Genomic DNA, 20,500 nt, shown 5'->3' with positions numbered 1-20,500 from the left:
ATAAACGCAGCAGTCTCGGCAGTCTTTACCTGGACTGCGGACATCCCGGACCCGGTGTGTCTGTCTCTCTTCTATTTCTTGCTAGTCCTTGCCCCCGATTTCAGGAACCCCAATCTGCGAACCCTGGTTTGCTGCCGGTTGGCCCCTGCATCTGTGGACCTCTTTCCTTTCAGTGTTAGGCTACAAAAGCTGTTGTAGGGGCTGGGAATGTGGCTTAGAGGCAGAGTGCTTGACTAGCATGCATGTGAAAAGACCAAACAAAACATAGCCATTTCAGGCTTAGATCTCATCCTGCTTACACACAATGACTGGAAATGTATTGATGACCCTCTCCCCCAAAACCTTCTGTAAGACCCCTCTCCCATCCTCTATAGACATCTCCCTTTCCCACGATGAAGACAATTGAGTATGTGACTTGTGAAACAATCTTCTGGTACCTAAAACTAACCCAGACCCCATAGAAACTCAATGAACTCAGGAACTTCCCAAACAAGCTGTGAACTGTAAACTCCTGATAACAGAACTCATGAAACAAAAGGCAAGGAACTAGGTGGACGTGCCCAAACAGAATGGGGCAAATGGGCAGCTCCCCCTCTTCCTGCCACAGTTGCTGACCCCTCCTCTTGCCCACCAAGACTGCGCCCCAAAGTCAGGTAGAAACAGGTCATGATTTAACTTAACACTCACTGTGATGCAACAAAATTGTGCAGTTCTGTATGAATGTTACAATCCTATGGGCCACCTGTATGTGGTCAGCTAGTGCCATATGTTCAGTGTGTTATAAAAACACTAGAAACCAAGGAGTCAGGACTCTGACCCACTGTGTTGGCGATGGTTGTGTGTCCAGGCTTGACCTTTCAATAAAGGACTCTCATGTGCTTACATCAGATTCGGCTCCTTGGTGGTCTTCAAGGACCCCAAAATCTGGGCATTTCACTTGGGGGCTCGTCCGGGATTCCCCAGTCCCCAGGATCCTTGTACCAGAGCATCTATGACTGATCAGTGAGTCTCATTGTCTGTTTTCTTTTGTTCTGTTGCTCTGGGCCCGGCATTTGTATCTGTAAAGGTTGGCATAAGACTTAAGTGGATGTGCTGGCAGGTAGTCAACCAGAGATCTTGGAAGACGTTCCAGACCCCTACCTGGAGGGACGTGGAATTCCCTCATTCCATTAGAAATTCTGACAGGACGAAGAAGCAGGTTGTTCTTGAGGGTGATGTCCCACCTTTGGTTTCACCTCCAGTCGACAGGAGAAATTTTCTTTTTGTCTGTGTGTCCACGTGGCTGCTGTTTTTGTCTGTGTGGATATTCTTCTCTGTGATGGACAAAATGGGACAGACTCAGACTACTCTCCTTTTCCTTTTGACTGACAACTTTAAGGACATAAAGGGAAATGCACAAAACTTGAGTGTAAAGATAAGAAAGAGTAAACTAATTACACTTTGTAGAGTAGAATGGCCTTCCTTTAGGGTTGGATGGACAGCTGAGGGAATCTTTGACCTCGTCACCATCCACAATGTAAAAAATATAATTTTCTTTCCAGGAAGAAACGGCCACTGGGACCACTGGCAGGATCTAGTTGAAAACCCTCCCCCTTGGTTAAAACACTTTTTGCCCCTGCAGGAACAAATGCCAAGAATGATCCTGTCCGAGATGGCCCTGATAAAACGGGCAAAGTAAAATTAAAATCTCAGCCTCGGTCCAAGATCACCCCAATAAAACTGGGCAAAGTGAAATTAAAACTTCGGCCTCAAGGCCTCTTTATCCTGTCCTACAGGGTGGTGTAGAGAAAGACTTAATTTTTCCCCCTCCTTATAAACCAACAGTAGCCCTGGGGAATGCTATGGCTGAGCTGCCACAGCCAGATGGAGGAAGGAGAGGCAGTGATGGCAGCTGTGGAAAGTCCGGCAGAGGGGACTCAAGGGAGAACGAACAGGGTGGCTCTCCCAGGCCCAGCAGATTCAACTGTCCTGCCCCTGCACGCTACAGACCCCTTGATGATGCCGGTAACCGACCTTCAGGGGGAGGGGATTCCACATCCCTCCAGGTGGGGATTCCACGTCCCACCAGAGTCCACCACACAGAGACAGTCTCATTAAAAAGGGGAATTCACTGGGGAAGTAGATGGGGAACTGACCAGCCAAGGACACAGTGCAGACTCGGGAGCTGACATTGTGACCCTGAACGGTTCTCACGCTGGGCTTTTAAGGGTAAAACCATGCAGTCGAACCTGGCCACGCACAGGTGGCCAATAGGGTTACAGCCTAGTGTTTGAATTTACCTATCACCTTAGTTGAAACTGGCACATGAATTTGACTGATCTCCACACAAAGCAGCTCCCCTCCCCCCCACAAACCAAGCAGATATCCCGCCTCATGGGGGGTGGGGATAAGGTTGTCCCTCCCTAGAAGGGCAAAGATGGCTGGGCTGCTTTACCATTGCTGGTCTTCCACAATGGGGTGGGGAGCTCTTAGCGCATTCAAAATGGTGCCAGTCTTTGCTCCCCTTAACACTTCCCACTACTGGACCTCCGCTACTAGTGATTTGTACAACTGGAGAACCCAAAACGCTCAGTTTTCCAACAATCCTAAAGATCTAATTAATTAGCCTTCTAGATACTGTTCTGTTTACCCAGCAGCCCACTTGGCATGACTTCAGCAGCTGTTGCAGGTGCTCTTTACAACTGAAGAGCGCGAGAGGATCCAGGCAGAAGCTCCAAAACTAGTTCCGGGAGACGATAGACAGCTCACTATGAATCCTGACACCATAAATCACGTTTTCCCGCCCAGACTGGGACTTTAATACAGCTGAAAGTAAGGAGATGCTAGTAAGGGTGGAAGAAACAAAAGCTAGGGGAGCAGAAAGTGTGAGACAGACCTGAGACCCAGCCAATGCTCCGGACGAACGGCAACACCAGCTACAAACCCTGACTCGAGACCAAGGTAAGAATATCCATCCAAGGGAACACGAGTGTCCTAGATTACAGAAAGACCAGTGCGCCTATTGTAAGGCACCACTGGGTTAAGGATTGCCCAGAAAAGACAAAGAAAAGAGGCTATGACACTGGGTGAGATTCAAGTCAAGTGTTAGTCCCTGAAGCAGGTGACCTCAGTGACTAGGGAAGACGGGGTTCGGCACCCCTCCCTGAACCCAGGGTAACCCTCAAAGTGGAGGGGACTCCAATTAACTTACTAGTGGACACTGGAGCTTAACATTCGGGTTTGCTTGAGCCCCAGGGCAAATTATCGAGAAAAACCTCCTGGGTGCAGGGAGCAATTGGTATGAGCCAATACTCATGGACTAACGGGACCTCACCGTGGGCCGGGTGTCCCACTCGATCATGGTCGTCCCAGAATGCCCCTACCCCCTATTGGGGCAGACCTGCTCACCAAAATAGGAGCTCAGATTCACTTCCAACCAGGTGGAACTTCTGGGTTGCCCAGGCCATCCCATCCAGGTCTTCACTCTTAATGTAGAGGATGAATATCCGCTACACCAACAACCATGCACATGGAATTTGAGTCGACTTAGAGGACCGGCCTCTGCTGGATGCTGATCTTATCTGGTATACAGACAGTAGCAGTTTCATCAGGGACGGCCAGAAGTAGGCGAGGCTGGCAGCAGTGACAGAGACAGAGGCCCTTTGGGCTGAACTACTTCCAGCTGGGACCTCTCCACAAACAGCAGAATTAGTGGCACGAGTTAAAGCACAAGCTCTGGGAGAGCTAGTGATAGCTGTTGTGCTTTTGCTACGGCCCATATCCATGGGGCGATCTATAAGGAAAGGTGCCTGCTGACAGCAGTAGGAAAGACCACCAAAAACAAGAAGACATCCTTGCCCTAATAACAGCCCTATGGTTGCCAAAGAGATGAGTCATAGTATATTGCCCAGGCCACCAAAAATCTAAAGATCCGGTGTCACAGGGAAACAATTTTGCAGTCAAAATTGCATGAGAAGTAGCACTCCATGTTAACCGAGCTCTGATAGCTACTCTACCTGACCCTGGACCAAGAAACCTCCCTGAGACCTCTAACTACACAGAGGAAGATCTAGAATGGATTAAACAACTGCCCATGACTCAATGCCTGCATGGGTGCTGGCAGGACCCCAACTGCCACATGATTCTACCTGAAAAGCTAGGAGACGTGGTCCTGTTTAAGATGCATAGCTCCACACATATGGGCATGAGAAAAATGCAGGACCTATTGAGACATGCTAAGATCAGAATCAGAAATGCAAACTCCAAAACTGAATGGATTGTCTCTAAATGCAAAGCTCGCCAGCTGACTGTTATTGTAATTCAACAAACCCAGATTCCAGGTTGAGGGGGGACAAGCCTGAAGCTTACTGGGAAGTGGACTTCACTGAGGTAAATATGGATATAAATACCCGATAATCTTTGTAGACACTTTTTCTGGGTGGGTGGAAGTCTTTCCTACAAAGGACAAGATGACAAAGATTGTGGCCAAGAAATTATGGAAAGACATCTTACCTAGGTATGTCTTCCTCACAATGACAGGGTCAGACAATGGACCAGCATTTGTGTCTAAGGTAATACAGAGTCTAATGTCTATTCTTGGGGCTGATGGGAAATTACACTGTGCCTATAGACCCCAAAGCTCGGGACAGGTAGAAAGAATGAACAGAAGTCTAAAAGAGACTCTAACCAAATTGACCATGGAGACTGGCGGGGACTGGGTGTCCCTCCTTCCATACACCCTCTACAGAGAGCGTCGCTCTCCTTATAAGATGGACTAACTCCGTTTGGAATCATATTTGAAGTTCCCCCTCCTATTATTCCCAATGTGCCATCGCATCTGTTAGCTGAACTTGATGATTATGAACTTTTGTCCTCCCTTATGGCCTTACAGAGGGCCCACCAGGAGACCTGGCCTAAATTAAAGGCTCTCTATAACACAGGACCGCCCCCTGAACTTCATGGCTTCTGACCAGGAGACTGGAGGTCTTGTTGGGAGCCAGAGTGGAATCAAACTGCCCTTTGATCTGCATCAGATAACTGTTGTGCCCTGAGACAGGGTCTCCAAAGAAACCCCTGAGATGGAGGCATCTGAAATGCAAAAGCAAAGTGTATTGCAGGTTATGAGCCAGGCAAGGAATTCTGTCCACATGCACCCCAACGCAGTGAGGCAGTGAGGAGGGGGAAGAAGTTGACAGTCAGGGTTTACACAGTCTTTTTAAAGGCAAAAATCACAGGTTTACACCCATCAGGTGGTCGAGTGAGATAAGATAGGGATTAGGGAGCTTTCCAGGCCGGTGGAAACGGACGGGAAGTTCTCATGCCCGCTGGGTCCCATTCAACTGTTAGAGTAGTTTTATGGTTTGGGAAACAAATGCTATACAATGCTATACGTGCAGTCTAATTTTGACACAAAATAGGTTAGTTCCTGGAGTCTATGGACACCTGTGCGAACAATGGCTGACTGGGGTCCAGAAGTTCCTGTTCATTCAGCCTTTGAGTCCTTGGAGATTTTTCGAATCAGAGTTTTGTTTTTTTTTTATTCTTTTATTCTGCTTACTGGAGGGGAATAATTTTGGGTCTGGGGGTAGTTATTTTTCTTCTCTACAATAACCACACAAAGAAGTGAGCTGTCGTGTGTAGCGCCATGCCCAGGAACTTCTGAAGCTAGGGAGATGCTGGGAGCCAGAGTGTGGAGCCAGGCTGTCCCTTGAATCTGCACATCAGAGTAAGATAACCTCACTAAGAAGTGAGCCGGCTAAGAAGTGAGCCGGCGCCATGCCCAGGAACTGCTGAAGCTACATTGTATTGTGATCTTTCTGGTCTCTTTGAGTTCTTGCTTTATTGGTTTTTGGCTTTGCTCTGTTTAACTGATCTGAGATTTACCATATGAATGTAACCCCCAACAGTTCCCTGATTTACCATCAGAATGTAACCCCTGGCAGTTCCCTGGTTTCCAGAAAGTACATAAGCCTTGATTTGGAAATAAACGGGGCTGCAGTCTTGAGCTCACAGCCTTCTTGTGCTGCTGACTTGGGCTGTAGTCCTCCCGAACCCCATCTGTTTGTCTCTCTTCTATTTTTTCCTAGTCCCTGCCCCCTATTGCAGGAATCCTGGTTCCCTGCCGGCTGGCCCCGACAGGGTCTGTGTGAAGCACTACCAGCAGGGAAACTTGGAACCTCACGGGAGGAACTTGGTAGTATTGATGACCCCCACTGCACTCAAGGTCAACCGAGTTGCCACATGGGTCCATTATACCCAGGTCTGCCTAGCCGACCTCATCGCGGTGAAAGAAGACCTCATACCACAACGGCAGTTACCCGTGACAAAGGCAATCCTCTTAAGCTCCAGCTCCAGCAGACTGGACTATAGTGACCCTGCTATCCCCTGCATTAGGCAGCTTAAGCCTCCAGACCCCTTTTAACCTGACCTGGGTCATTACAGCCATCTCCACAGGAGACATTATAAGCTAGATCTCACAAGTGGCGCCTCTTGGCACTTGGTTCCCCGATCTGTACTTGGATTTGTGGGACCTGTTTACGGGGTGGGGAGCATAGGACCTACACCAAATCTATTTTTATGTATGTCCTGAGACTAGAAAGGATAAGGGATGCAGGGGAGCAGGTGACTACTATTGTAAGAAATGGGGGTGCAAAAGGATCAGGGGACAGATGGTGGCAAGTTATAGGAGATGACCTTATCTCAATACATAGGATCCTCTGTCCTGATCTGGCATATCACACTCCTGGGGAAAGGTGCTGTCCAGGCTACCCTCGCTGCAATCCCAATTGTTAGGGTCCATGATCAAAGGAACGAGTCTGACACAAAAGCGGAATTTGGAAGTTAAGTTAAACAGAGTTTTATTCCGCGCCTAGCATTGAGAATCATACTGACCGGTCAGGGCCGCCTCTAAGATGTGAGAGAGTGACCCCGCCTGATCTCACAGGCTACTTTTATAGGCCCCAGCCATGTGGCTGGGCTGGCCATATACAGGTGGCCAATGGAATTCAGCATGGTTGATTGATGGCTGGGGCAACCACGGACACCTTTGCTGTTTGAGCTGACCTATCATTTCGGTGGATTTCTTGTGCACTGCTCTGACAACAAAGGAAGGGGAGGGAATTCCCTGGCAGGCCAAGGGGGGTGGGGTGGGGAGGAATTCTGGTAACTCCACCTGGTTTAGCTGCTCTTGTAATCTGAGCTGTTATCAGAGATTCCGCAGCCCCTGCCTCCGGTCAAGTCCTTTGTCATAAAGATGGGAAATGCCTAGAGTGGATGGATTTTGGGAAGTCAAGAAAGGGATCCCTTCACCAATAAGATAATCTTCACTGAAGCAGGAAGAAGGGAGACTACGCAGGGGGTAGGTAAGACATGGGGAATTAGACTGTCTAAGGCAGGGTCTTGTACTGGAGCCTTGATTTCTATTCGCCTCTTGACTCAAGCTCACTTATCTTCAGGAGTGGGTCTGAATCTAGTTATAAACCCGGTTAAGCCAACCAAACTACCAGGGACCTCCCCATTCCCAGACCCTAGCCCCCAACTGGACAGAGAAACTGCTGACTATCCTGTCTCTTCTGCCCCCACCCTGACCAGAGATGAGATGGGAGAACCCCTCTGGAATTTGTTGATGAACACTTACCAGGTTCTAAATGCATCCTATCCCAAGGTTACTAAATCCTGCTGGCTCTGTCATATCAGACTCCCTTTTTATGAAGGAATTGCAATGACAGGTATATATAATGAGTCAGATGATTTCAAGGATTGTTGATGGCAACAGAAAGGGAGCCCCAGGTTAACCTTGCAATGGGTTGTGGGGCCAAGTCTTTGTACAGGGCAAATACCCAGGCAGGACCAACAGTTATGTAATTGAACATACACCCAGATGACGCAGGGAAAATATATCCTTCCCCCCAAAGATGGGTGGTGGGCTTGCCGATCAGGCTTAACTCCCTGCATTTATAGTACCAATCTTAATCAGACTAAAGACTACTCTGTCCTTGTATAGCTTGTACCTAGGCTAACTGACCATGCGGAGGAAGAAGTTATCAGCACTTAGGAGAGCTCCAAGTCCAGACAAGAAGGGAAGTGATGACCACAGTTACCTTCACTGTCCTCCTAGGCTTGGGGTTGACAGGGCCAGTACTGGAGTATCCTCGCTTGCACTTCAAGACAAACATTATAGGAATCTAAGGGCAGCTATAGATATGGATATAGAAAGGGTAGAAGCCTCTATCTCTCACTTGCAAAATTCTCTTAGCTCCTTGGCTGAAGTGGTCCTTCAAAACGGAAGGGGATTAGACAATATTTCTACAGCAAGGCGGGCTCTGTGCATCCCTGGGAGAGGAATGTTGCTTTTATGTTGACCATTCAGGGATGGTTGAAGAATCGATGGCTCAAGTTAGGGAAGGATTAGCAAAGAGGAAATACGAGCTGGAGCAACAGGAAGGATGGTTCAAATCTTGGTTTAATGTTTCCCCATAGCTGACAACTCTACTTTTGACCTTAATAGGCCCATTGCTGGTATTACTGGTGGTACTGACTCTGTGTCCATGAGTCCTCAATAGATTTGTGACATTTGTAAAAGCAAATTAATACAGTACAATTAGTGGTATTCTGGGCCCAATACCAGCCCCTAGACACAGAAGGCATAGAATTAACCACTAGGGAACCATGATTGGCTCCCTGTGTTACAATTGAAGGGGGAAACGAGAAGCCCGAAAAAAACATAGCCATTTCAAGCTTAGATCTCATCCTGCTTAGACACAATGACTGGAAATGTGTTGATGATCCTGTCCCCTAAAACCTCCTGTAAGACCCCTCTCCCATCCTCTATAGACATCTCCCTTTCCCACGATGAAGACAATTGAGCATGTGACTTGTGAAACAATCTTCTGTTACCTAAAACTAACCCAGACCCCATAGAAACTCAATGAACTCAGGAACTTCCCAAACAAGCTGTGAACTGTAAACTCCTGGTAACAGAACTGAGGGAACAAAAGGCAAGGAAGTAGGTGGACAGCCCAATCAGGAGGAGGCATATGGGCAAGTGGGGCTGTGACTCAAGGGTAGGGTGGTAGCCTTGAGCTGAAGAGCTCAAGGCGAGCACCCAGCCCCCCCCCCCAAAAAAAAACCCCTTTGCTTCTTGGTATGAACTACCTTGGAGGTTTTTATGTTTTGAAGTTTCTCAGTATAAAAATGTGACACATGGGGCCGGGAGTTTGGCCTAGTGGTTAAAGTGCTTGCCTAGCATGCACGAAGACCTGGGTTCGATTCCTTGGTACCACATATATAGAAAAAGCCAGAAGTGGTGCTGAGGCTCAAGTGGTAGAGTTCTAGCCGTGAGAATGTCCAAGGAGAGTGCTCAGGCCCTGAGCCCAAGCCCAGGACTGGCAACAACAAAAAAAATGTGACACGTTATCTCTGCCACCTTCCAGCGTTTTACTCAAAGCACTTCATTTCTTCCTTCTCCTAAACTCAACCTGGCAATTTTTTTTTTGCCAGTCCCGAGGCTTGAACTCAGGGCCTGAGCACTGTCCTTGGGCTTTCTCAAGACTAACACTCCACCACTTGAGCCACAGCACCATTTTCTGGCTTGTTTCTATGTATGTGGTACTAAGGAATCGAACCTGGGTCTTTCTGCATGCAAGGCAAGCACTTTAACCACTAGGCCAAACTCCCAGCCCCATCCTTTTTCTATGGTAACCCTATAGGAGGTCTTGACTACTGCAAAGGAAAACAAAAGGGGACAGAGTGATCAAGCTAGGGAGGCATAGACTCAAGTCTGTGAGGCCAGTAGAAAAGCAGCTGGTGAGACGGATCAGTGCACAGCTTCCAGCTTCCATCCCCGGCTGTGAGATGTTTCCCCACTTACAACGGCGCTGGAAAGGGACGGCAGGACAGGAGGGGACACTGGGAGGGAGGCCCAGGGGAGGAGTGACCCGGCCCCAGAGCCATGCACTCACGACCTGGGGCAGCTGCACGGGGAGAAGGGCTGGGCTGGTGAGGGCTCGGCACGCAGGATCCGCCCTCCGCCCCCCTCGGAAGCCGGGCCTGAACCCACACCGCGGGCCGGGGCCGCAGGGAGGACGTGAGACCCGGCGCGGACACCGCAGCGCCTGCGCACCAGCACCGCCGCGCCGGTCCCTTCCCACGCGTCCTCCAGAGCGCGCCTGCGCACTAGGCCCTGCCACTCGCATGCCTGCAAAGCATTCTTTTCCTGACATGGAGGAATCTGCCCACTCCGCTGTCCATCCACGGCTCATCTCCCTTCCCGCGGACGATACCTATTCAATTCAAATCTACCAGGCCCGAGAGGGGAAGCCGGACGCTTCGGGAGGGTAGGACTTGACGGGCCAGGTGTACGCTTCGGCGGGGGGGCGGGGCATCTCCGACACGTGACGCGCCCGCACCAATCAGCACGCAGACCGCGAGTGGCAGCCAGGCCGGGAAGGCCCCGCCCCCGGCCGGGCCTGGGGCCCGCGGGGCGGCGGGGCGCGGGCGGCGGGGGCGCGGGGCGGGGCGCGGGGTCGAGTGACTGCCCGCCTCACCTATTCGGGGCGCGGGGGGGAGGCGCGCGCCGGCGCGGTGGGCCCCGCAGCCAATGGGGGCGGGGGGCGGCCCGCCCGGCGGGGGCGCGGGGGAGGGAGGAGGGGGCGGGCTCCAATCCGGTTCCATCCGGTTCTCCCACCGCCCCCGCCGCGGGGTCCCTGCAGCTCGGGCGCGGGAGGAGCGGCGGCGGCCCGGTGACGGCGTCGGTCTAGCAAGGCTCTCGCGCGCTTCGACCCGCAGCGATCGCACGCGCCCCGCCTGGCCGCCACGATGCCCAAGAGGAAGGTGAGCCCGGCGGCGGGGTCCCGGCGGCCCGGGGTCCGCGGGGGCGGCGCCGGTCCCCGCGCGGGGCCGGGGGCGCGCGGCGGGCGGGCATTGTTCTCGGGGCCGGCGGGCAGCGGGCGGGCACCCGGGGGCGGGGGCCGCCCGGGCTTCCCCACTCGCCCCCCCGCTTCTCCCGCAGGTCAGCTCCGCCGAAGGCGCCGCGAAGGAGGAGGTGAGCCGGCGCCGCCCGCGGGGGGTGGGGTCGTGCCGTGCGCACGCGCTGACCGTGGCTTTTCTCTCCCCAGCCCAAGAGGAGGTCGGCCCGGCTGTCGGCGGTAAGTACGGCGCCCGCCCGGGGTCCCCGCGCCCCGGGGTCCCCGCCCGCGTCCCGGGGTCCCCGCGCCCGCCCGTCCGCCCGCGCCCCGGTGTCCGCGGCCCCGCCCGCCCGCCCGCTCGCCCGCCCGCTCGCCCGCCCGCTCACCCCCGCCTTTGCCTTCCAGAAGCCCGCTCCGGCCAAGGCGGAACCCAAGCCCAAGAAGCCCGCGGGAAAGGTAGGTCCGCGGGGCCTGCGGCGGCGGCGGCCCTGCTGAATCCCTGCCCCGGACAGGAGGGGCCGGCGCCGCGCGTCCGTCCTGGGCAGGGAGGACGTGGAGAAGCGCGGCCAGGCGATGCCGAGCGCGGTGCCGACGGGATGACTTGGAGATGGGTCCGTTCTGTGCGTGGCTCCTGCTCGGGGCGTGGCGCGGGTCCTCCACGCCAGCCGGGGCTGGGTTCTGAGGAAGGCCTGAGTGCAGGCGATGCGGGACCTAGCCCCAGTGCCTTGTTACCGGCCGTGGGGGCACATTGAGAGTTGGGTCCCCTGACAAGCGAAGAGCCTGTTGTCAAGAGTTAGCTGCAGTGTGGCGGTGCGTGAAGGAAGGTTGAGTTAGAGACGCTAAGGTGCTGGGGCCTCACTTGGAAGCCAGCCCACAGACGCATCTTCAGTTCAGGAGCAAGAATTTGGAAATGCAGGTACGGCTCAGGTGCCAACCTTGAGTGAAAAAGCCAAGCAGGAGCATGAAACCAGGCTGAAGGCCCAGTGCAGGCACCAAAACCAAACAGCGAAAGCCAAGCTGAATCGTCATGAGGTCATGGCTGCACGGTGACTACCCCTTCATTGAGATGGCAGGTCTTTAGATAAAGTTGCCCTGGGGTACATGCATGCACACGCATGGATCATGTGTAAACTATGTACACCTGTTCACTTGCAAAGCTTTCCATGTGTTTTGCAATGTAATCTCACTCAAACGTAACAGGGTAGAATTGCTATTTGAAGAAAAAAAAAATAACCTAACAGCCAGCAGGTCCCCAAAGTGTAGGGAGAAATCTTGCATGGTTGTTACAAGAGACAAGGTTAATTTCTTTGATGGTGAGGATCTCTTAGATAAATTACGGCTCCATTTTTACTTGGTAAACGGGATCTGTTTCACTTAAACATTCTACAGAATAGAGTGTAAAAAGTCTTTAACAATTCAACAAAGATCTTTTGTGATTTTTCTTAACATTAAGGAGGGGGGCATAGCTGCACACATATGCACTCCAGATACTCAGTGCAGTGGTAAAGGTAGGAATGAGTTCAGGTCGTCACTAGCAAAGTTATCTACATTTTTTTTTTTTTTGTCGGTGGAGGCTTGGATTTGGGGCCTGGGCTTTGTCCCTGAGCTCTTTAGCTCAAGGCTACTGCCCTACCCCTTAAGCAGCCTCAGCACAACTTCTGGTTTCATGGTGGTTAATTGGAGATAAGAGTCTCACTGTCTTTAGTGCCAGGGCTGGCTTTGAACCTCTATCCTCAGATTTCAGCCTCCTGAATAGCTAGGATTACAGGTGTGAGCTATTACTCACAGTTATCTACATCGTTAGATGAAAACAAAATACAGGGCTGAGTGAAGTGTAGGTGTTACATCACTTACCTAACTTGCATAATATCCCGGCTTCAATCCCTAGTCAAGGGAATGGTAAGCATCAACTTACACGTTTTTATGCTAGAAGGCAAGTAGCATTTTTGTTTGCTTGTGTTTGTTTTTGTTTGGAGTTTTTTTTTTTTTTTTTTTTTTTTGCCAGTCCTGGGCTTGAGCTCAGGGCCTGAGCACTGTCCTTGGACTTTCTCAAGGCTAGAGCTCTACCACTTGAGCCTCAGCACCACTTCCGGCTTTTTTCTACATGTGGTACCAAGGAATTGAACCTGGGTCTTCATGCATGCTAGGCAAGCACTTTAACCACTAGGCCAAACTCCCGGCCTGCACCATTTTTTTTTATAATCACCATTTCCAGTTTGGGGGTAGTTAATTGGAGGTAAGAGTCTCAAAGACTTTCTTGCCCAGGTTGGCTTTGAACTGTGATCCTCAGATCTGTACTTCCAGAGTAGGTAGGATTACAAGTGCGAGCTACCACTGCCCAGCTAAGTAGTATGTACAGAGTTGTATACTAAGTCGTATGCAGAGTGCTAGTGGAATTTTTTGTAAAGGGCTTGTGGGAGAAAAATAGCAAATTGTTGAGACCTTGACCTGAAAGTACTCTGCTGTCTCTCTCTTTGGGGGTCCTTAACCAGTTGGCCCAAGGACTGCTTACTTCCTCTTAAATTTTTGGTTTTTGTCTTTGGTGTTTATTTGTTTGTTTGTTTTTGGCCGGTCCTGGAGCTTGAACTACTAAGGGCTTGATTTACTATCCTGGGGCTTTCTCAGGACTAGTGCACTACCACTTCAGGCCACAGCACCACTTCCAGCTTTTTCTATGCATGTAGTGCTGAAGCATCTAACTCGGGGCTTTGTGCATGCTAGACAAGTATTCTTAGGCCACACTCCCAACCCCCTTTATCACTTTCAAATGACTTAAATTTTTTAATTTGAAGCAGAGTTCATTTTCTTCCTAACACCTGCGCTTTTCAGATTTTTTTTTTTCCAGTCCCGGGCTTGAGCTCAGGGCCCGAGCACTGTCCTTGTACTTAAGGCTAGAGCTCTACCACTTGAGCCTCAGCACCACTTCTGGCTTTATTCTATTCTATGTATGTGGTACCGAGGAATCGAATCCAGGTCTTCGTGTTTGCCTCGAGCAAAAAAGTAAGGTCAGTGCCCAGACCCTGAGTTGAAACCCCAGGACTGGCCCCCCTCTCCAAAAAAAGGAATTTGAGACCTAGTAGGATAGGATTGAGAAGATGCTCTTCCAACTTCAGATTTTTAAATTTTTTGTTCGAATTTCTTTGTGTGTGTGCAGTACCGAGCTACACCTTTACTTCCGTTTGTTTCCTCACAAATTCGCCTGCCCAAGATAGACTTTGGACCTTAATCCTTGTATATCAGCGTCCTGAGTCACTGGAGCCATGGGTAGGGAGCACTGGTATCCGGCAGCAGCTTCTGTACGTGTTCTAATGTGTGCACCACTAAGAGGCCGGCAGGTGCTGGTGTGCGGGAGTCTGGCTCACCCTTTGTGTTTAGTCTCAGCCATTGAAGTTCCGCGTGCCAGGATGACTATGAACGTGTAGGCCTCGCTTGTGGAGGTGTGCCCGATGCGCTCTTTGTAAAAAGCGGGGAGCGCAGGCTACGGGGTGAATGCACTAGCATTAACATGGCTTCTGTTGTAAAAATAGAAAGTCAAGTTTGTTTAAAATATTTTACTCTGTTTTAGGATAAATCTTCGGACAAGAAAGTGCAAACAAAAGGAAAAAGGGGAGCAAAGGGCAGACAGGCTGAGGTGACCAGCCAGGAGACAAAAGAAGATTTGCCTGCAGAGAACGGGGAGACGAAGAATGAGGAGGTTAGTCTGTGGGGCAGGGTGCTCTGTACAGTGACTACATTGCGTATGTGTAGAACAAAGTATTGCATGTTAACTCAAGTGAATGCACAGCTGCTTATTAAAATAGAACTTATTTCAGAGTCTTAATGAATAAGAACTGCCAAGCCGGGTGCAGTGGCTCACGCCTCTAATCCTAGCTACTCAGGAGGCTGAGATCTGAGAATCAAGGTTCAAAGCTAGCCCAGGCACAAAAGTACTTGAGACTCTTTTCTCCGATTAACCCGTAGAAAATGAGAAGTGGGGCTTGGCTTGGCAGAGTTCAAGCCCTATGACCCACCAAAAAAAAAAAAAAGGAACTGCCAATATGTTGGAGTTTGGTTGGATGTTTCAGCAGTGCCAGGAATCAAATACATACCCCCAGAACCAACATTAGTACATGTTAAGATAAGAAATTTATAGTGGGATTACCAATCACATCCTAATTATAAGGGTACAAGTAGAGTTTCTGGTATGTGTTGTCAGGTTACAGGTAATTATCCTTGTTCATGCTAGTTATATCTTACAAGGTTGCCACACTGTACTACTGCACTGTGAGTTAGTTCATTGCATGGGATCAACTGCTCTGAGCACTGTTTGTGTTTCTACTTAATGTGCATTATTACATTGAACTTGACCACTGTGCTCACAAACTCGCCTGTTTGAAGCCCATCACAGTGCATGTGTTTTCTCTGGCGGGCACGTTGCACTAACGACCCTTAGTATCACGTGGACCCAACCACAATACTCACACTTGTGTGAAGCCCTTCAGTGAAGGATACATTACACACACCTTAACACTCACAACACTGAAATCACGTGGACACGGTGCTAACCTAACAGACTGGAAGGGCAGCCCAAGGACCTCAGCTGGGTTATACAGGTGCAGGGACTCCAGTTCTTGTTGCTTTTCCGTCTGTACAGAAAACACCGCCTGCATGTTTGGGGTTACACATCTCGAGGGTACGAGCTAGTTGCTGCTGGTGGCTTAGCTTGCGTCCTAGCTACTCAGGAGGCTATGATACAGAGGACTGATGTTTAGGCCAGCCTGGGCAGCAAAAGCCTGCAATGGCGGCAGTGCAGGTAGTAGAGTGCCAGTCTAGTCATGGAGAGGTCCAGAGTTTAAGTCCTAATTCTAATTCTGTCCCTTCCCCCCATGTTCTTGTTTTTGTTTTTTGTAATCTTTGCAGGCACAACCCCATTAATGGAGATCAATTGTAGTTTTAGGAAATAATACAATGTAGGTTGTACCATGAACATAAAAGTGTTAAGTGCAGAAAGGTTAAAGCAGCAACAAATTAGATGTTTAATCCTGGCTTTTCCTTTGATTTGCAGAGTGCAGTCTCTGATGAAGCAGAAGAGAAGGAAGCCAAGTCTGACTAACCATACAACATGTCTTACTGGTGGTCCCTGTCTCCAGTCTTGTACAATCCAGAGGAATATTTTTATCAGCTATTTTGTAAATGCGAGTTTTTTAGTAGCTCTAGAAACATTTTTAAAAAGGAGGGAATCCCACCTCATCCCATTTTTTAAGTGTAAATGATTTTTTTTAAGAAGTGAAATCATTTGCTGGTTGTTTATTTTTTGGTACAACCAGAAAACAGTGGGCTAATTGAATTCTGGGAGGCCTCGGCCGTCCTAACATAACATTCCATAGGTGGGGGGTTAGTTTTCTATCCTGTAATACAAAACGTAGTAAATGGCAATTTTGGAGTTGCAGTTGAGCATTTCCTGTCTTGAATATTTGAAATTCTAGTCCCGTGTTGTTTACTCGTAGAACTGTTTTCCTAAAGGACACCACTCCTTGATCCTTTCTGTGAGAACTGTGTGTGCTCTGTCACACCTCCGCTCGTGGTAGTCCAGTTTTCCCAGTTGTTGTTGTGCTATGAACAATGGAGAAATGGGGGTGTGTCGTGCACACACTGATGTTGTGACGTGCAGGTTATAGAACTAACGGGACCAACATTTGGAATATGGGTACTTCGTTTCCTCTTAAGTTTGCTTCCAGGTCTGAAGCTGGAATGTCACTGGAATACTTGTCAAAACAGTTCATGGGTTTGGATGTTTGGTACGTGTGCTAAGAATTGTGTACAAGTTGAAATGTCTGTGTACTGGTCCTTGACACAACCAATAAAGTCTCAATCATGAAAAGGATTTTGGTGGTGCTGGGATTTGAACTTGGCCTTGTGCTTGCTGTGTGTGCCCTACTGTTGAGTTCCACTTCTGCCTGAAAATGTTTTTGAAGAATGTGGTCTGAAAGTCTAGTTCAGGGACTGGGAGTTTGGCCTAGTGGTAAGTGTGCTTCCCTAGCATGCACAAAGACCACTAGGCCACCCTCCTAGCCCCCAGATGTTTAATTTTGTGATGCTGCCATTTGAACTTGAGGTTGGAGTTCAAGCCACCATATCAGAACAAAGAATAGATCAGAAGTGGAGCTGTGGCTCAGCTGGTAAATTACTTGAGCAAAACAAAACTAAGGGTAGGGGCTGGCAATGTGGCTTAGTGGTACAGTGCTTGCCTAACATGCATGAAGTCCTAGGTTTCAGTCCTCAATAACACATACATGGAAAAAGTCAGAAGTGGTTCTATGGCTTAAGTGATAAGTCCAGAGACAATGCCCAAGACTGGCAAAATGAAAAAAAACAAAAAACGAAGGGTGATATTCAAATGTAGAGTTTTGGCCTCAGTATTGGCCCAAACAAAACAACATTTTAAAATGTAACTGGGCACCAATGGTTCATGTCTGTAATTCTAGCTACCCAGAAGGCTGAGATATGAGAGGATCATGGAAGCCAACCTGGGCAGGAATGTCAGTGAGACTTATCTCCAATAAATACTCAGAAAAAGCCAGATGTGATGTGATGGCTGATAAACAAGGTTGTTGGGGGCCGAGTAACCCCATGTCTAATAACTCTGCTGAGGCAAGGCAAGGCGCAAGAGGCAGGGCGCAAGATGATTACCATTGGTTACAGATACGTTATTGTTTATCACTCTGCTGGGACCTAGAGTGAGGGGATATCAGCTGGAGGGACTTCCTCAGGAGGGGTTTTATTGGAGAGAGATTTTCCTGCCTTGATGAAGCTGCGTGGCGTCTCTGTTCGTGCTCCAGAGAAGGAAGGCTGAGTGAGGGAGGACAGTGGGCCCTCTCCTCTCGAGGCTTGTCCTGGTTGGGGCGTGTTTTTCCCCATCCCTCCGACTAGTAGAGAGGGACCAGAGATGAAGGACCCCGACATACTGGCGCCCAACGTGGGGCACGAAAGGGGCACAACGGCGAGTTGAACCAAGCGAGAGATACATGGAGAAGGGACTGAAGGGCCAGGGAAACCTGAAGGGAAAATGCAGGCTGAAATTACAGGGAAAAAGAAAAAGACAGGAAGACAAGGAGAAAGAAAAAGAAAAGGTGGTAAATAAGAGGGAAGCAACTACCTACAAAAGTCGAAGTAAGAAAACCTCCTCAAAGCCTGAAAAACCAGAGAAACCTGAATGGAAAGTACAAGCAACTACCTACAAGTCAAAGAAGTAAGAAAAACTCAAAGACTGAAAAAACCAGAGAAACCTGAAAGGCACAAAGAAAAAGGAACTGAAGGGCCAGGGAAACCTGAAGGGAAAATGCAGGCTGAAATTGCTCACAGGGAAAAAGAAAAAGACAGGAAGAGAAAGAAAGAAAAAGGTGGTAAACAGGAGAAAGGGAAGCAACTACCTGCAAAAGTCAAAGAAGAAAAACTCCTCAAAAACTGAAAAACCAGAGAAACCTGAAAGGAAAAAGAAAAACCCATAAAAAAGGCAAAAGATAGAAAATTGAGGAAAAGAAAAACCAAAAACTCCCAAAGCTAAGGAGAAAAAAGGCAAAGAAGCTGCAGCTGTGTCAAAGCGGAGAGGCAAACACAGCAGAAGCAGCTAGGTGTTTTAACAGTAAAAGATTTTAATAATCATTCCCAGTCCGCCTCCGAAGCGCAGGTCACTTTGGCACGGTAGGGAGTCACTGAGGAACCTCGTGGGAGTCTCTGGCCAGAGCGGTATAAGGGCGAGGCAATAAGGGGTTCGGAAAAAGAACCGGAATAAGGGATTTTAGAATAGAACCGAAATGGGTTCAGCCCAGAATGACCGATATTTTGCACGAGTATGAATCGTGTGTGTGAAAGGGATTTTAGAATAGATCGGAATGGGTTCAGACCGAAACGACCGATATTAATTTTGCACGAGTAGCATGCTAGCTAAGACACTTGAAAAACAAAGGCAATTGGGTAAATCTAAGCCTAAACTATGTGGCAACTTACAGGGGAGTAAACAGTTTAAGAACAGGTGAAAAGAAGTGCAGAGACGCTTGGAAAAATACTTGAGAAAGAATTAAGTGGTAGTGATTTAGAAAGCCTATGCTCGGGTGCAGAATTGCAAAATAGGGAGCCGCCACCCATAGTTGAAAACAGGCTAAAGCTTTTTAGGGTCCCTGGCAAAATATAAAGACAACACCCCTGAGTCAGCTTGAAGAAGTTACAGAATATGGATCTTCGCCCATAACCCCCTTAAAATGAAGGGACCAGAGTCATTTTTGGAAGGTGAGCTAGGACAGTAGTTTAAAACTAAAAGTGGGGGGGGGCGGGGAATTGTTAGACTCTTCTAAGTCTTCCATTGCCCTGCTGTTCCCTATGGCTTGTGTGATAGTCTGTTTTTTACACTGGTTTCAATAATGTTTTCTTAGTTAATGTTGGAATGCTTCCCTGTTTTCTCTGGCTGTTGTAATCAGAACCCCTCAGTATATACCAGTGCCTGTTCAGGCAGAGAAGAATGCTTTCCCGCTCATCAGTAAAAAAGACTTCAGTATTTTCCTGGCTGTGGTGGTGGCCATTGCCACATCTGTAGCTGCCGTTACTGCTGCGAGGATTGCTCTTGCCACTGCAGTTCTTACAGAGAATGCTTTGAATAAGCCATTAATCAGCATGTGAGGACTGGAATTGTTATGCTTGATCAATGAATTGATTTATTGTAAGAACAATTGAATATTCTGGAGCAGGTGATGAGCACCTTTTGTGTAGCTGCTTGTTCCAGATTTTGCTTGACGGGAGTACCATATAACATTTTCCGTTGAGTGACTAATGTTCGGTTTGATAATTTGATGACCTCTCTATGTGCACAAATCAGCCACATGTTAATATTCCAACTTTGGGTGATTGGTTGAGACTATTTTGGGACTTGATCAAAGATAGGCAGGATGGATCGGTTTGGATTTATTTTTATGTGCTATAATTGTAATATTGCTTGCCTACAAAGTCAACGCAGAAAGTGAATGCTAATGCGACAGGCATCTGCTCCCATGGAAATGGGTGCATCCCCGCAGGTCTGATTTGCTTACATGGACGGCTGGTAGTCAAAGACGGGCAAGTCCCAGCTGTTAGCCTATCAACCTAAGACAGGAGCCAAGTAGAAAGGACTTGGTGATCCCATGACAGGTAAGAAGACTAGCGAGCTTGGAGACACCTAAGACAGGCACAGTCGATCTGATAGGATGGTAGCCCCACGTGTCCTAGGTTTTGTCCTTTTTCTAAAATAAAAACGGGGGAGCTGTGGGGGCTGAGTTATGCCATGTCTAATAACTTTCTGCTGAGACAAGGCAAGGCGCAAGAGGCAGGGCGGGAGACTTGATTACCATTGGTTACAGCAGATGTGTTATTGTTTATCCCTCTCTGCGGGGACCTAGAGTGAGGGTATATCAGCTGGAGAGACCTCCTCAGGAGGGGGGGTTTTATTGGAGAGAGATTTTCCTGCCTTGATGAAGCTGCGTGGCGTCTCTGTTCGTGCTCCAGGGAAGGAAGGCTGAGTGCGGGAAGACAGTGGGCCCTCTCCTCTCGAGGCTTGTCCTGGTCGGGGCGTGTTTTTTTCCCCATCCCTCCTACTAGTCGAGAGGGACCAG

At 49.1% G+C, this 20,500-nt stretch overlaps 1 protein-coding gene across 1 annotated transcript; it reads left to right on the top strand.

Annotated features, from left to right (window-relative positions):
* The first annotated feature begins 10,629 nt into the window (after nt 1-10,629).
* On the top strand, nt 10,630-16,429 carry Hmgn1 (high mobility group nucleosome binding domain 1). Its single transcript, XM_090349374.1, has 6 exons — nt 10,630-10,809; nt 10,988-11,020; nt 11,094-11,123; nt 11,289-11,339; nt 14,449-14,577; nt 15,928-16,429. The coding sequence occupies exons 1-6, from the start codon at nt 10,795-10,797 to the stop codon at nt 15,973-15,975; spliced, it is 306 nt and encodes a 101-aa protein (XP_090205500.1). The 5' UTR covers nt 10,630-10,794; the 3' UTR covers nt 15,976-16,429.
* Nucleotides 16,430-20,500: the final 4,071 nt, after the last annotated feature.

Source organism: Megascapheus bottae, chromosome 1, assembly GCF_031878675.1.
Source record: "Megascapheus bottae isolate mThoBot1 chromosome 1, mThoBot2.hap1, whole genome shotgun sequence".
NCBI lineage: Eukaryota > Metazoa > Chordata > Mammalia > Rodentia > Geomyidae > Megascapheus > Megascapheus bottae.
Note: the sequence above shows the minus strand (reverse complement) of the source record. Positions and strands in the feature narration are given on the sequence as shown.

Coding starts and splice junctions, on each gene's coding strand:
- Hmgn1 (XM_090349374.1), top strand. Junction 11,124..11,288: donor GGTCGGCCCGGCTGTCGGCG/GTAAGTACGGCG, acceptor TTTGCCTTCCAG/AAGCCCGCTCCGGCCAAGGC. Junction 11,340..14,448: donor CCAAGAAGCCCGCGGGAAAG/GTAGGTCCGCGG, acceptor ACTCTGTTTTAG/GATAAATCTTCGGACAAGAA.